At 42.1% G+C, this 14,126-nt stretch overlaps 1 protein-coding gene across 1 annotated transcript in view; it reads right to left on the bottom strand.

Annotated features, from left to right (window-relative positions):
* Positions 1–2,709: 2,709 nt before the first annotated feature.
* pitpnc1a (phosphatidylinositol transfer protein cytoplasmic 1a) overlaps positions 2,710–14,126 on the bottom strand; it is a 49,151-nt gene continuing 37,734 nt past the window's right edge. The window contains exons 5-10 of the mRNA XM_085784396.1: positions 13,179–13,186; positions 9,637–9,708; positions 7,333–7,428; positions 5,366–5,521; positions 4,777–4,840; positions 2,710–3,338 (exon numbers count right to left, since the gene is read on the bottom strand). Coding sequence (XP_085640522.1) covers positions 3,028–3,338; positions 4,777–4,840; positions 5,366–5,521; positions 7,333–7,428; positions 9,637–9,708; positions 13,179–13,186 — 707 coding nt within the window. The 3' untranslated portion in view covers positions 2,710–3,027. The remainder of the gene's footprint in view (positions 3,339–4,776; positions 4,841–5,365; positions 5,522–7,332; positions 7,429–9,636; positions 9,709–13,178; positions 13,187–14,126) is intronic.

The following is a 14,126-nucleotide window of genomic DNA, read 5'->3' as shown; positions in this document are numbered from 1 at the left end:
TTTTTAAAAATCTATTCAGTTTAATTAAATTAAATTATTATTTTTTTATTAAATTTGTTTGTCATTCAGTTTGGCTGCGGCCCACAGGTTTCTGGCCCATCTCACCCCGTGTGAGAGGCCGTGTCAGAGCTCCGAAGCTGACCAATCAGAGCACACTTGGCCCTGATTGGTCAGTTTAAGAACCGGGCAAGTTACTGCCAAACAAACAAACAAACAAACAAACAAACATGCTTTAGGAAGTTTTCTTTGGTTACTGCTACAATGACATTCTTCTGTCTCGTCATTCAGAAAGAGGAAGAAGTCAGACATGTGGGGAGAAATACTGTCAATATAATAAATCACTCATCAATGGACTTAACATGACAATGTACATAACTTGGAATACTTTGATGGAAAACCCTTCAGATCATCTGTGGACCCTCACTGGCTGGAGGAACGGGACAAACAACCAGACTTGATGAGGCTCTGAAAGGTAAGGAGCTGCAACTGCTGGTTTGTGCTGCTGGTAAATGGGAATTAGTTCTACTTTTCTGCTGACATGTTGCTTTGGCCAGGTGGCTAACTGCAGACTGGTTACACCCCGCCTTTCCGACAATAGACTTCCATTCATCGTAATAGCGGGGTTTTCTATTTTTTCTAAAGACCCCGCTATTCCGAAAAGGCTATTGGGGGAAACCCCCAGTGCGCAGTGCGCATTGATCCTTTTTTCCTTTTTGGGGTCAAACGGATCATGTGCATAATTAACTGCAAAACAAGCAAATACTTCATATTAATGGTCTTTTTACTAAACTTAACCAACTCCTTTCTTCATTGCCTAAACCCAACCAAAGCATCTCCCTCAGTCAGCTGTCAGCACGAGCGGCGGCTGCAGCAGCCTCGCGCCCCTGTGAGCTCAAGCCGGGTTCAGCCGCGCTCGAGCGGCGCAGGGGGGGAGAAAAAAAGTGTATTTCTATTACTGCATGGAGATCTCCAACAACGAAGTCGGGGAGAAAGCAAGTGGGACAGATCTGCCCAGTCCCTGAGCAGCGCACGTTTCACAGACAAGCCGCAACACAGAGTGTAAACAACGTCACGCGGTTCAGCACCTTGGACATTGGACAGCTGCGGGGGGGGGGGGGGGGGGGGGGGGGGGGGGGGGGGACTGTGTCGGAACAGCGGTGTTTCGAAGTGGGGGTATTTCGGAACAGCGGGGTGTCGAAATGGAGGGGTGTCGGAATGGAGAGCTGTCCCCCTGCAGACTAGTGCATAGCACTGCAGTGTTAGCCTGGGCCTAATGGTTGGAGCTATCCATGTTGGATGTTGTGTACGGTGACCAGTCAGTTGTGCTTCTTGTTGTGTTTTTACTGACTGCTCTCACAGGGGTTTGTGACTCCTTCCTGATTTTGATCTTCATAGACAACAAGAGCACAGGACACACTCATATTTTGGTATAGAAGGAAGTAAAACATTATGAGTCTCCCAAAAACTGCATAAAATTGTTCATTTATGAAATTAGGGCGTGTCAACTTTTATTGATGCTGTGTATTTTTTCTACAACTTATATTTGCACTTCCTAGTTGTATCATGACTGTAGTAAGACACACAGCTGTTAGGCACCAAAACTGGTCTTTGTATTCTTCAGTATTGTACGTACATGTGTGCAAATGCTTTTTCAGCGTTGTCTCTACATCCCTTTATCATTTAACTGTGACAGTGGAAATTATACAGTTGCATCTGTGTCTAGTTCCACAATGATGATCCTTATGAAACAGATTTGTACGTCTGAAAGAATATATTTCTTTATGTCGTTGGACTATAGGTTTATCCATCAGGCCTTAAGTACTTCAAACTAGTTTTAAGTTATGAGTTTTACTATATGAGTTTTATTATTTTGGAATGCACTCAAATGAATGGTATCATAAAAGACGAAACATACAGAATTTTTGGATACAACAGTATTTCATTTAATCAATTTCACTAAATACAAAACCCATCAACAGTATGATTAAAAAATGAACAAAGCGCAAATGAATAAAGCAGAAAAAGCGCGTAAACCACATGAGCTGTACGTAAAAACTCAGCTAAAACACAACATCAAATATGAGGCAGAGATAACAAAACACTGAATTCACAAATATTTAAAAGCACCGTCTGCAGTCGAAGTCATGCAATTACATAAGTCATTTACAGACACTGTGGCTGACAGAACCCACTATCATAAATAAACACTTAGAGAAGATAGATAGTCATGTTCTTTAACATACACAAGCCATTTAATAGCAGCGGTATCACTGGATATTATATTCTTTATGAAGCACTGGTGTTTTATTGGTTATCTGATGTTCATACTGTACTGTATATACAAGAATACAACAATCACCTTACACCTGACTGTGAAAACCATAATACTCAACTGATACAGTGGCCAAAAACAACCCGTCAGTCTCCTCCGCATATGGATATGTCAAACCACAAGCTCCAGTCAACACAGCCAGAGACTCAGATCTTTAAAGCTAAAGTGGAAACAAAATCTGTACATGTAAAAGTTTTATGTGCAGTGACTGGACCTCAGCATACTTCGTCAACACACTCTGAGCTTGGACGGAAACAAGGTGATGTTAAGCGGGATAAAACATTTTCAGGAATGTATGCTACACCCAGTCGGACTAATTGGACTCCATCCATCCTGTCTGGTGCATGGAGCCGTCTGGCTGTTTTCTTGAGGAGGAGGAGGAGGAGAGGAAAATGAGAAGCCTCCAGCTGCTTTTGTTGGACTCTCAGAGGGACACACTATACCTTTGGACCTGACAGGACTTTTAGCTGTGGTGATCAGACTGCCTGTCGGTACCTTGTATCGGTAGCCTGAGAGCTGTTGGCTTTGCTGTAACACCGGCGGGGTTTGCTGAGGGGGCTGGGGGGCCACCAGGACCGTGAAAAGTCGCCTTCACTTCAGCTGGTTGAGGGGGTTATTGTGGGATGTGCTGGGCAGGCAGGCATCCTCCACTGATCCACAGGTCGAGGGCGTTCACCAGTGGCACAGCTCGGCTCTCATTCTGGCTGCGGACTGGAGTTCCAGGAGAAAAAGCTGGGCAGTTTGAAGATCGAATCCCTGCGGCCCGGGTCCGGCAGGGTCAGGGTCTCTGGAGCCGACTTCTTCCTGGGACGCTCCTTTGGCACCGACAGGAACTCGGGGGCTTCAGTGGAGAGTGGAGTGGACGGGGCGCTGTTGGGGCCGCTGCGGGTGCTGGACGGCAGCGGGGTCTCGGAGATGGAGATGGCAGGGGGGAAGGAGCCGATCTTTAGGTTGGTGGCTTCCTGTGTGGTGCGCTCGTACTCTCTCACTTCCTCCATGGTCATGTCTGTCAGGAACAAGGAGAACTGTTTGGTTTCTGAGACTGAAGTCAGTCCATAATTTAACTCTAAAGAAAGCAGCGACACTTGTAGGTTGATTGTTTAAGAAGTGAAATGTGGCTTAACAATTACACTATTTAGTAGTCCAGTTGTTATTTAAGTTCAGTTCAAGTTCACTTTTATTTATATAGCACAGTTAAAAAAGACCGTGTCTAGTAAGAGCAGGAAATAAGATGATATCACTCAAATAGTTAAAGTGTAGAAATGCAACAGTGTCTAAATCTTTTCTATGGGGTCAGAGCAGGTTGTGCTACGACAAGGATTACCTACCAGGGCCACTTCTATTAATATGTGTGTGTTTGTGAGAGGAAAAAATAAACTTGATCTTCCAAATAAACCATTAGGGCGCCTGTCAGCCTCAAGCAGGTGTTAAGTGGCTGAAACAGTTAACTAAAGTAATAGATAAATGGTAGAATAATTTGAGTTAATGCCATGTATTAATGAGCGAAACAGCCAAATACAGGACTAATGGTTAAACAATGGTAGAAAAGTTTAACTAAAAATGATTTAATCAATGCTCGTGGATGAAAAAGTGTAAACTAAAAGTGATTCAGCGTCTGTTTCTCCAAGTCACAGCAGAGAACAAATGCAAACTTAATCAAAGCATTAATGAAATTATGTAAAAAATAAATAAATAGATAAAAGGTTAAATAACATCCAGTTTCTTATTCAATCAAAGGATTGATGTTTAGTTTTGATTATGTTTTTTTTATTTTATTTTATTCTGAGTTACTTCTTAGCATACAGTATCCTTATGTCCTATTCTCAAAGAGCATTTTAACACGTACAGTGTACAGTATATTGCCCTAGAAACATGGTCTCCTTCGTGATAAATTGCTCAGAACGTGCAGAGTGTCTGATCTGATCTCACATTGATTATTCCGACAACTCTGTTGAAACCCACATTAACCAGGGATTCTTCAAACAGGGAGCTTCATCAGAACAGAGAGATCAGAGAGGGTTCACACTGAGACGTTCAAATCCAATATCTAGCGCAGGGCTGAACGTAATCTGCTGAATAGCTACGTCATGGTTACATTAGTGCATTTGTGATTGCAGCAGCTTGTACAAACCCAGTAGACATATATACGATAGGGTGCCTGCAGCACAGAATCTGAGAAGAAAATGAAATAATAATGGCTCAGAGGTGGAAATGAAATAATCATCAAACAGTTTCCCGTAGAAATGGGCAACTCATCTTCGTGGCTTCAGTGGAAGCACAAGGTAGAAAATAAAATTACACAGCATCATTTAATTTAAAGGTGCAGATTATGGACAGGATGACAACCGCAAAAAGTTAGAAAATATAAATAATCTACAATCTTGGGATGAGTTACAGACCGAACAATGTTTCATGAGTCATCAGCTTCACTAACAGACACTTACCGATCCACTCGTCCACCCAGGCAAAGGCCTGCCTGTGTCCTAACAGCAGGACATCTCGAATCACCTGAGCAGAATTGGGCAAAAGAATAGAGGAAAAGGAAGAACATAAGAGGCAGAAAGTCAGAAGAGGGACAGAGGCAGGTGAGGATGGATACGAGAATGAGTTAACTCTGAAGGCCAGTAGGAGATTTATAACATTTCTAGTCCTAAATGTTTCTATTCACCCCCTGGAGGAATGTGATTAATATGAGTCACTCCTGGTGTTTCCATGTGAATAATAGCTCTGCCTGCGCGTGTGTGCGCGTGTGTCGGTGTGTGTCTTGCCTCGGGCAAGGAGAGGACGGGGACAGTTCACCTCAGGGACAGATGCTTTAGAGGGTTAGGTGAAATGGCTTTGGGAAATAGGAGATATGAGGTATAAACTCTGCAGCCAAGGTAAACAGGAGGAGGTGCAAGGCAATTTGTGGAAAGTGAACAGGGCAGATGTAGTAGCAGGCTGGGCTGGAAATGAAGCCCCTTTGGTACCGACACCCATCCACATTGGGGTTAAAACGTTTGGCTTTTACAAGACCTTCGTTAGATCACTGACCTTGTGTACGAACTGCTCCACACGCGTCTGCAGGCCCCACACCTCAAACTTGACTGTGACCAGTTTGTAGGAGCACATGATGGGGTCCTGAGTGTCGATCCATCCCTCCTGCAGCGTGCCTCGGTTTGTCTTCTTTGATTTAAAGTAGCGCAGGTCCTACAAGAGCAGGTGAAAGTCTTATTAGGGAAACAAAATCGTATGTCGTCAGTTATCGTAAGTTTAGCATGATGACAAAAAAAAAATCATTGTTAAAACGTAAAAGTTTCCTTAATCTCTCTCTCTCTCTCTCTCTCTCTCTCTCTCTCTCTCTCTCTCACATAGCTGCACACACATTAATTTTCTCCTCCCTGCCTGTTGAGTAGGATCACCTGCATCCATTACAGGCCTTGTGTGAGGTACAGCGAGGCAGCACAGTGGGAGCCTCTAATCACAAACTTTACATTCATTAATCACTGCTCCCTATAGACTAATTATGCTGTTGTGCTCCTTTGTCTCAGGGTCGTGTGTCTGACTGTGACAGAGTGTGTGTGCGAGTGATACACAACTCTCTCCATGCCTGCTGGGAAAGCACTTGCAGTGCAGGTGGAGGAGGGCTGGGTGTGTGACATGACGTTTCTTGGCAGACAAAAGAGGGAGAAGATGAGGACTGTCTTGTCTGTTTGTAACACGTGTGTTTATAGACAAGTGTCAGATTAAAAGAAACTTTACTTCAACTTTTTTAATATTTGTTGAACCACTTTAAATTTCCAATATTAATGTTTATATCCACAGTGTAACTGTGTGTGTCAGTCTGGCTGCTGTCATAGCTTAGGGGTCAAGACGTCATCCATGTTACACAACAGAGACACTCTCTCCTCTCTCTCTCGCTCCTTTCCTGCCATATCTCCACTAACACTTACTACTTTTTTGTAGTTAGTGAAAATGAAAAACAACGGACTGTGAAAAAAAATCCCCCCCAAAAATCCATAATTATTTCCTGGTATTTCTTTCGTTTCAAGAAAATTCAATTGCGATGAGGGAGCTGGATGTGGTTGTGTAGATTCTCAGGGGTGTGATTGTGATTACTCGGACTTAATTTGCTTGTGTGAATGTTTGACTCTGATGTGGTCGATGTGCTTTGGTCTTGTTTTGTTGTTTTCTGTAAGTAATGCATTTTAACTTTTAACCGAAGGAGTCAATGGGCTTTGACTCGTGTGTATGAATTTATTCCATTTCTTGAGGACACTGATTACCAAACTGTGACTTTTGTTGTTGTATCTCTGCGATGCGTCCTTATTTGTCTTTTGTTGGAATTAGAAAAAGCCTAATGATGTCCAGCACAAATACACAGTTGGTTTCATTCATGTATGACACTGATCTGTGTTCAGTGCAGCGAGGTGTGAGTGTGGCGACTCTAAACACAAATCAATTTATATTTACATCGGCCATGTGACGTCCACTTTTAGCTCTGGGTGGCATTCAGGTGCTATTTTTAGCTCCGAGTGGATAAAAGCAGAAGACCATAAAGCTCAGTGGGAGGTGTGAGTGTGTGTGTGTGAGTGTGTGTGTGTGTGTGTGTGTGTGTAAGCAGAGGTGTCAATAATAAAAACAGCACTGCAGTGCTGTCATGACCCCTCTTGATTATTAATAGCTCAGCATTTTATGACCATCCCACCCTGATGGGGACACACGCTAATGTCCATTCCCTCCCCCACACATAAACATTAATTCCCCTCCCTCCCATCACTCACAGGAGGCAGATGGATGGCTGGTGGTCAGAAATGAGCTGGCACTGCTGGAGAAAGATAACACACCTTTCTGTTGATCCGCACATAAATTACGCCCCACCCCCACCTCCTTTCATTCTTCTGTACCGCCGACTCTTTACTCTCTCCATGTGTGCATGTATTCATTCGCTCTGTGCTCCTATTCACACACTCACAAACATGAACAGTGTATCCTAAGGTCAGCGCCTCGACCTGGCCCACCTCTGACTCCTTGTAGTAGCGCTCGGCGATCTCATCGTAGGCGATGTCCACCACACACACCTCTGTCTCCTCGTCTCGGGGCTCGCCGCCAAATATCTGAGGGAAAGGCAAACGGTTCAGTGTGTGAGGAGAGGAGGACAGTGGAATCAATAATTGCACTTAACAGGTTGACAAATGCCGTGGGATGACGTGCTGTGATTTCCCCCGTCACCTGGCGAGGCGGTGGAGGGGAAGCTACGCGTTCACTGGAGGCGTTAAGACTCTTTTGAGACCGAAGAGTGAGAGCCATTCATGAATCACACAGGAGGGTTTTGACAGTGATGACACGCAGAAGTCATGATGAGCACCTACCTTCCTTTGGTTTGGCCTCACCCTCGAAACAATAAACTAAACAAACTGTGAGGATGAATGTGACTCACACACAGTCCATCACACATCATGTGCTCTGTGATGTCTTCCTGTGACTCACACAGGATCTGATAATAAGCAATGCCATCTGAATACTATCCGCTCCTTTAGAGTGTTTTCTACAGTTCCTGCGTCAAAGAGAGTTGATCATACTTCCTGAGTATTTCAAACTCTTATACAGGTGTAGCAGAGGGGTGAGAGAGGGCAGTTAGAGAGCGGAAACGGTTATTAAAATAAAGATGAGGGAGAAGATTGTAGAAAAAAGGGAGAAAGACTAGAGGACAAAGGCGTTGGAGGAAAGTGTAAATGTGTGAGAAGGAACAAACGCTCCAACTGAATTCATCTCCAACTTGTTACGATCGGTTTTAAAATGTGAAATCGTGACCATCTGTGAATCTTTTTTGCAACTCCCTGCAGCCGCCACTAAGAGGAGCTGTAGCCTTGTGCCTTCAGCTGCCGTATGGATTGAGGCAGTATTGCATAACCTTCAGACTTGTTTCTATTGCCAATCAAAGTGTTAAGTGGCACTGAAACAGAGGTGGAGAGCAAGCAAAGTGCTACTAACAGTGAAGAAAGGGTCAACAAAACCACCAGTACTCTGTCATGTTGTAAGAAATAACCACTCGTCTTATTTTATACTGTTATGTTCAAATCCCCCTTTTTTTTTTTTTGCTCCTGTTATTGTTATTTGAATTATTAATGTGTGTCTGTGCTGTGTTTATTTTCTTCAGCAGTAATGTTCCAAAACTTTCTCTCCGATTACATCTATTTGCATAAATGCACTGAATAAATTGTTGTTGTGATGTCTGTGACTTCTCACTGTCGACGGGTGTTATGTCACAGAGCCGAAGGAGCTGCTGACGTGTGATTGTGTTTTTCAAAGAGCGGCCATAACTTTCCACGATGATCTCCTTTTTAAGTGACGTTCACATTTCAACTGAGACGCATCTGACTGACTTCAAGTGTAAACAAAAAGGAAAAGACACGTTTGCAGCGAGGCCACACACGACTTGAGTCTGATTAAGCAATATGTTAAAACTGTGGCCTCGTGCTGACGGCTGAAACACAGTCGTGCTGATTGATATTGAGTCCAACATCATAACCTCTAGTGTGATGTAGATTTTATGCGACCTATCTATGATCGCCATATCAGTATTAAGCAACAACAGATTTTAATCATTGTATTTTCTAATGGTTGACTTCATAATTCATTTGTCTCGGCCAACACAAATAGTTCCACAACAGGACAGATGCTTGAGTGTTGCTAAGCGACCCAAATATGAACATCAGGCTTCTTCCTCTTCTGGCGACCGTACTTGATTGCATCCAGATGTTATTTGTGGAGAATATTGTTGGAGAGTTTGTGACGAGAGTCTTTGATTAACAGATAATAGAACACCTGTGTAGTTGAGTCTTGAGTGAGACATGTAGTTAGAAGTCCCAGTGTGAGACGAAGCTTCTCCAATCAAATGATTTGGTTGCAACTAACTGGTATGAACAAAAAATAGTTACGTCAATGGAAGACTTGATCACACCATGTGTTTTAAAACTATCCGTCTCTAGGACTGACTGCTAGTTCACTTCGCATCCTCCACCTGATGGAAAGAGGTGAGGTAATAAAATCTCCTAATTAAAATAACACGATGACACAACTGTGACAAAGGGAATCCTCCTCCATCACCTCCGATTTGGAGGCTTTGATGCGACAAGGTTGGTGAATATGAGGAAGAGGAAAGATGGGGCAATCAACTGACAGATTATAGGTGTGCAACGGGGGATTTGACAAAAGCAAACCTGAAATCTGTTGAGAAGCCATGCTGAGATCCCCTCTTTTCTTTTCAGAGCTACTCGCACAAAACACACTCTCAACCACATGACACTCTGAGCTCCACTCACATTATTGTTGCTTCCTTTGTTGTCCTCGTATTTGGTCTCTATGTGGATGGAAAACTTGGGCAGGAAGGAGCACTGCAGGAGAAGACGAGATGGTGAGAAATTGATGTGGGCAGTGATGATTTATAACAGATAACAGATGATGATTTGCAAAGCTAAAGGTTTCTATCAAGTGATACACAGGGAGGAGATGTGATATTGTGTCTCCATGTCTGTGCTTTACCCAAACAAGATGAGCAACAGTGACTATTCTTTCCCTGTGTGGATTTACACAAACAGACACACACACACACACACCAACATCGCCTTTGGTCACGATGACTGCTGTTCATCGTTCTTAAACACAGCAGTTTGATTAGATTAAAGTTTTAGACTCATAATTATTATGCAGCCAAGGAGTGGAGTGCTTGTAACATGAGCTGCTTGTGTGTTTGTGTGTGTGTTGCTGTGTGTGTAGCACAGCAGGAAAGAGACAACACGTAAGATCAATTTTGCCCTCCAGCACTGGAAAAAAAAGAGCTATAGGGCGTGATGCTGGGAGCTCATGCTGAATACATAGGTGTGTGTGTGAGTGTGCGTGCATTCTTGGTGTAATTACTGTACACGCACACTACACAGTGCAGTAAGTCAGTGCTACCTATGGCCTTTTGAGAGACAATGAATGTGTTTGTGTTTGTGTGGCTTCTAAAAGCAAAGAAAAGGCACATAAAGCGTCATCTTGGAAGCAATACTGTCACCCTCAGAGGACTGACGGAGCCATTATTTGTCACTATCGCTGACTCTGTGTTCTTCATTTCTCTATCATCCCTTATCACCCAGGAATCTCCATCAGCATAATCCCCCACAGCACATTGTGTTTTTATGCATTGATGCAGTCATGCCTCATGTGTTGTGTTTATGTAGAGGTTAGTTTCCAAAGATATGTCTTTTTTAATGTATCATTATATTTAATCCAATATCATTAATATAATTATGTTAATAAGTTAACAAATGAGACCCCCACATCTTAGACACTCCTAATTCAAAACGAGCTGAAGAGTCCACTTTAAGCAGAGTTAAATTCTAACATTAAAATGCTAACATGCTCACAATGACAGATCTGACATGCTGATGTTTAGCAGGCATTGTGTCTCTGATGCTCACTGACCAAGTGCTAGTATGTTAACGTCGGCTGATTAGCTCAACACCTCTGATCTGATGGTGGTGCCAGATAAAACTTTACCAAAGTGATTAACCTACTTATTTCAATTCATCCTGATAGGGACGCGCAACAAATGTATCAGCAATTCATACAATAGTCATCATTAAAAGTAGATCAACAATGTCAAAAGGCTTCATCCTCAAAATGCCTGTATTAAACTCATTTAGTTGTGGTTAAGAAGAAGTTCAGTTTGGGACAGAGTGGTAGCGTTAATGACTGACTGTTATGTCTATGGATGGATTGACCGACTACCATCTTGAGAACATTTAACATTTGCAACCTGAGTATGACATGACTTTGTGACTATTACATTTTAAACAACAAAGTCACTGGCACTCCTACTCATTATCTTCATCTTCTGCACCCACCCACCTCGGGCTAATGATAACAAAGTATTCCCCAGCTGAATCAGTCCCATGAGGCAGCGTGACTACAACACAAGCCCCATCAACACATACTATTTATACTTGTTTAACTTACAAGTACACCACTGTCTTGTTAGAGACTCTTACCAACATTGTGGTGATTGTTCACTTGAGAATACTTGCAGCATATTTTTCCCGAGGAAAGGACACTCGCTCTCTGCAGAACTCTATATATAAAATTCTTGAGGTTGTTAAGTCAGAAAAAGTTACAATTCACTTCCGCATCAGCTGGCATAACCTTCCTCAGACATCCAGATGTTTCCCGCATCTGTGCAGTCTCAGGGGAAAGGATCAGCTCCCTGCTGATTTTAAATGTGCTTCATTGATGTTTCCTTGCTGCCTTAGACGTTAGGTGGACAGACAATGTCCACAATGTCCCAGAGCAAATCATTAGTGCTTTTCACAGCGACAGTCAATTAAACCAGTTATACAGCTGAGAGCTGTGAGGTTTGTTAATGTCTTCAATGGGAAATTTCCTTGATTAGTTGATATTGACATGTGGGTCAGTGCAGCAGGGGTGGAGGTGTTGTACCACACACAGTGCTAACAACTTGGTTTTAGATTTCAACTTTAATCTTTGGTCATGAGCTCTGGGATGGTAAATAACAAATCTAATTTCAAATATGGATGCAATATGTGATTATTTCTTAAATTATCAGTTCATTAATTGATTTCTTGTTTGGTGTGTAAAGCAGCAAAAAATAGTGAAAGGAAACATAGTTTCTCGAGTAGTTTTCCATAATTAAACACACTGATGTGAAATTACATGTGTTTAATTCGTGGGATGGTTGTAGGGAAATGTCAATGCAGGTAAAATGCTAAAACCTTCTCAGACAAGATTTTGTTTCTGTTTGGATTAGACTTAATTTGCTGTGAGCGCAATCTGATGTATGAAGGTCAAAATAACAAGCAGAATGTCAAACACATGCAAATCTCTGTTTCTCTCACACATGCTTGTTTTAGTATATTTTTGGGGACCCATTATTGGCATAATTAATTCTCAAACCACTTACTCTAACTTAAAGCGTCACAGCTGAATATCTGACCTTAACTCTTGGTTAACTCCTACTGAGCCTAACCCTCCAATTCAAACCACATCTTAACCATTAAATATACATTTAATCATTCCATTTCATTTATTGGATCTCCATTAGCATAGCTATTCTTCCTGGAGTCCAAACATTAAGTCATCACGGAAAGTCCATCACGGAAAAAACAAAACAAAAACACAACAGCTAATACAGTGACAACACATAGATACAATCATAGACGCAGACATACGTATAACACAAGACATGATACATCACTTGTAAAATACAATTAAGAATGCAAGGGGCAAACAATATAACAAAACATACAATCATGTGAACTTCAGCATTTTGGTTATAGTATAAGTATGGTGGGCTTTTGGACTGCACGTATATAATAAAACAAGCCAACCAACACACACACACAACTAGGAAACTTATTAAATTATATTTTCACTTTGTGTTACTCATGAGAATTCTGCTTTACAAGATAAACATGCGCTGTATTGTGTGTGTCTGCTATATCACAATGTGGGTACCTGAAGAGAGATCATTTTTCGGCAGACATACTGATGGTAATATTTATTCAGTGTGCTGCATGTGTCTTCATTCTCAAAACATGTATGAACTCAATGTATCAGTATTCACAGCATCTACAGCAGGGCATGTGTATCTGGCTGTTCCAGTGACCATGAATACCTACTGTTTTATCAGAAGGGGCACTTTACACACATTTATTTTCCAGTGCCAGCAGCATTAAGGAATTGTAGGTTCAACTTTAACCTTCCATGCTGATTTACATTTCAGCTGTTGGATCAAAGTGATTTTTTCGTGTGTGATTTTGTGTGTGCATGTGCGTGGGTGTAGAGTAGACGCATTTAAAATACTCACTGTGTACTCTGACCATTTTCCCAGCAGAGGCCATCAGTATAACAGACAGAAATGGAGGGGGGGAAGGGGGCAGATAGGAGGGGACATAGGAATGAAACGGTACAGAGATAAGAAGAGAATAGAGGAGAAAAAAATAATTTAGTTCAAAATGGAAAAAGGACCACCAAACCTCAACAATGGAACCTCAGCCCACCATGAGAGGAGCCTATTTTGTTATGACATAGTCCAATGTGACACAATGACATATCTTGTATGTGTATAGTCCCACTGAATGCATAATCAGCCCCATATTTGTTGACATAGTAGGAGCTGCATGTTCCTTTGTTTGCCTTGTTTTGCTTGTTGCAGCCACGACAGTGATCCCTGTGAGTGTTTAGTGACATTTAAAGCAGCTCATCCTCTTGAAAAAGTGTTCTACACTTTTAAGAGTTGTTTGACAGGATGAAATGATATTAAATATTTTAGTAATATTTCATTTAAATGGCTGTCTGGCCCACTCTCAAACAATGACACCACCATGGCATCACTATGTGTCTGATGTGCTGAGGTGTGCTGTGCCATAGGACATACTGTATGTATCATAGGACATAATAGCTGGCCTTTGAAAAGCTGCTGATAACAAGTGCAGTCATATTTTATATAATGCACCACATAAACTCTTCCATGCAAGATTGGTGTTGCACAACACAAGTGGCATGCTAAAATGCAAATAAGACAATGTTATTTTTGTATGCAGGCTTCGCTGCTGCTGTACCCACTACTATTTGACGCACTGTAAATACAAGTGCCACTTTCTGAATGGAGCGACAGCAGCAGCGAAGTACTGATGCAGATTGTTGAGAAAAAGGTCAAAACGCGTTCCATTGCCAGACACAAACTACAACTTCTATCTTTCAGTTAAACCTGCCTGTCTTCTCTCTCTCTATATATCTCTCTCTCTCTCCACAT

The sequence above is a fragment of the Trachurus japonicus genome, chromosome 8, assembly GCF_045865225.1.
Source record: "Trachurus japonicus isolate A0001 chromosome 8, Traja_1.0".
Classification (NCBI taxonomy): domain Eukaryota; kingdom Metazoa; phylum Chordata; class Actinopteri; order Carangiformes; family Carangidae; genus Trachurus; species Trachurus japonicus.
This window is presented reverse-complemented; position numbering and strand designations above follow the sequence as displayed.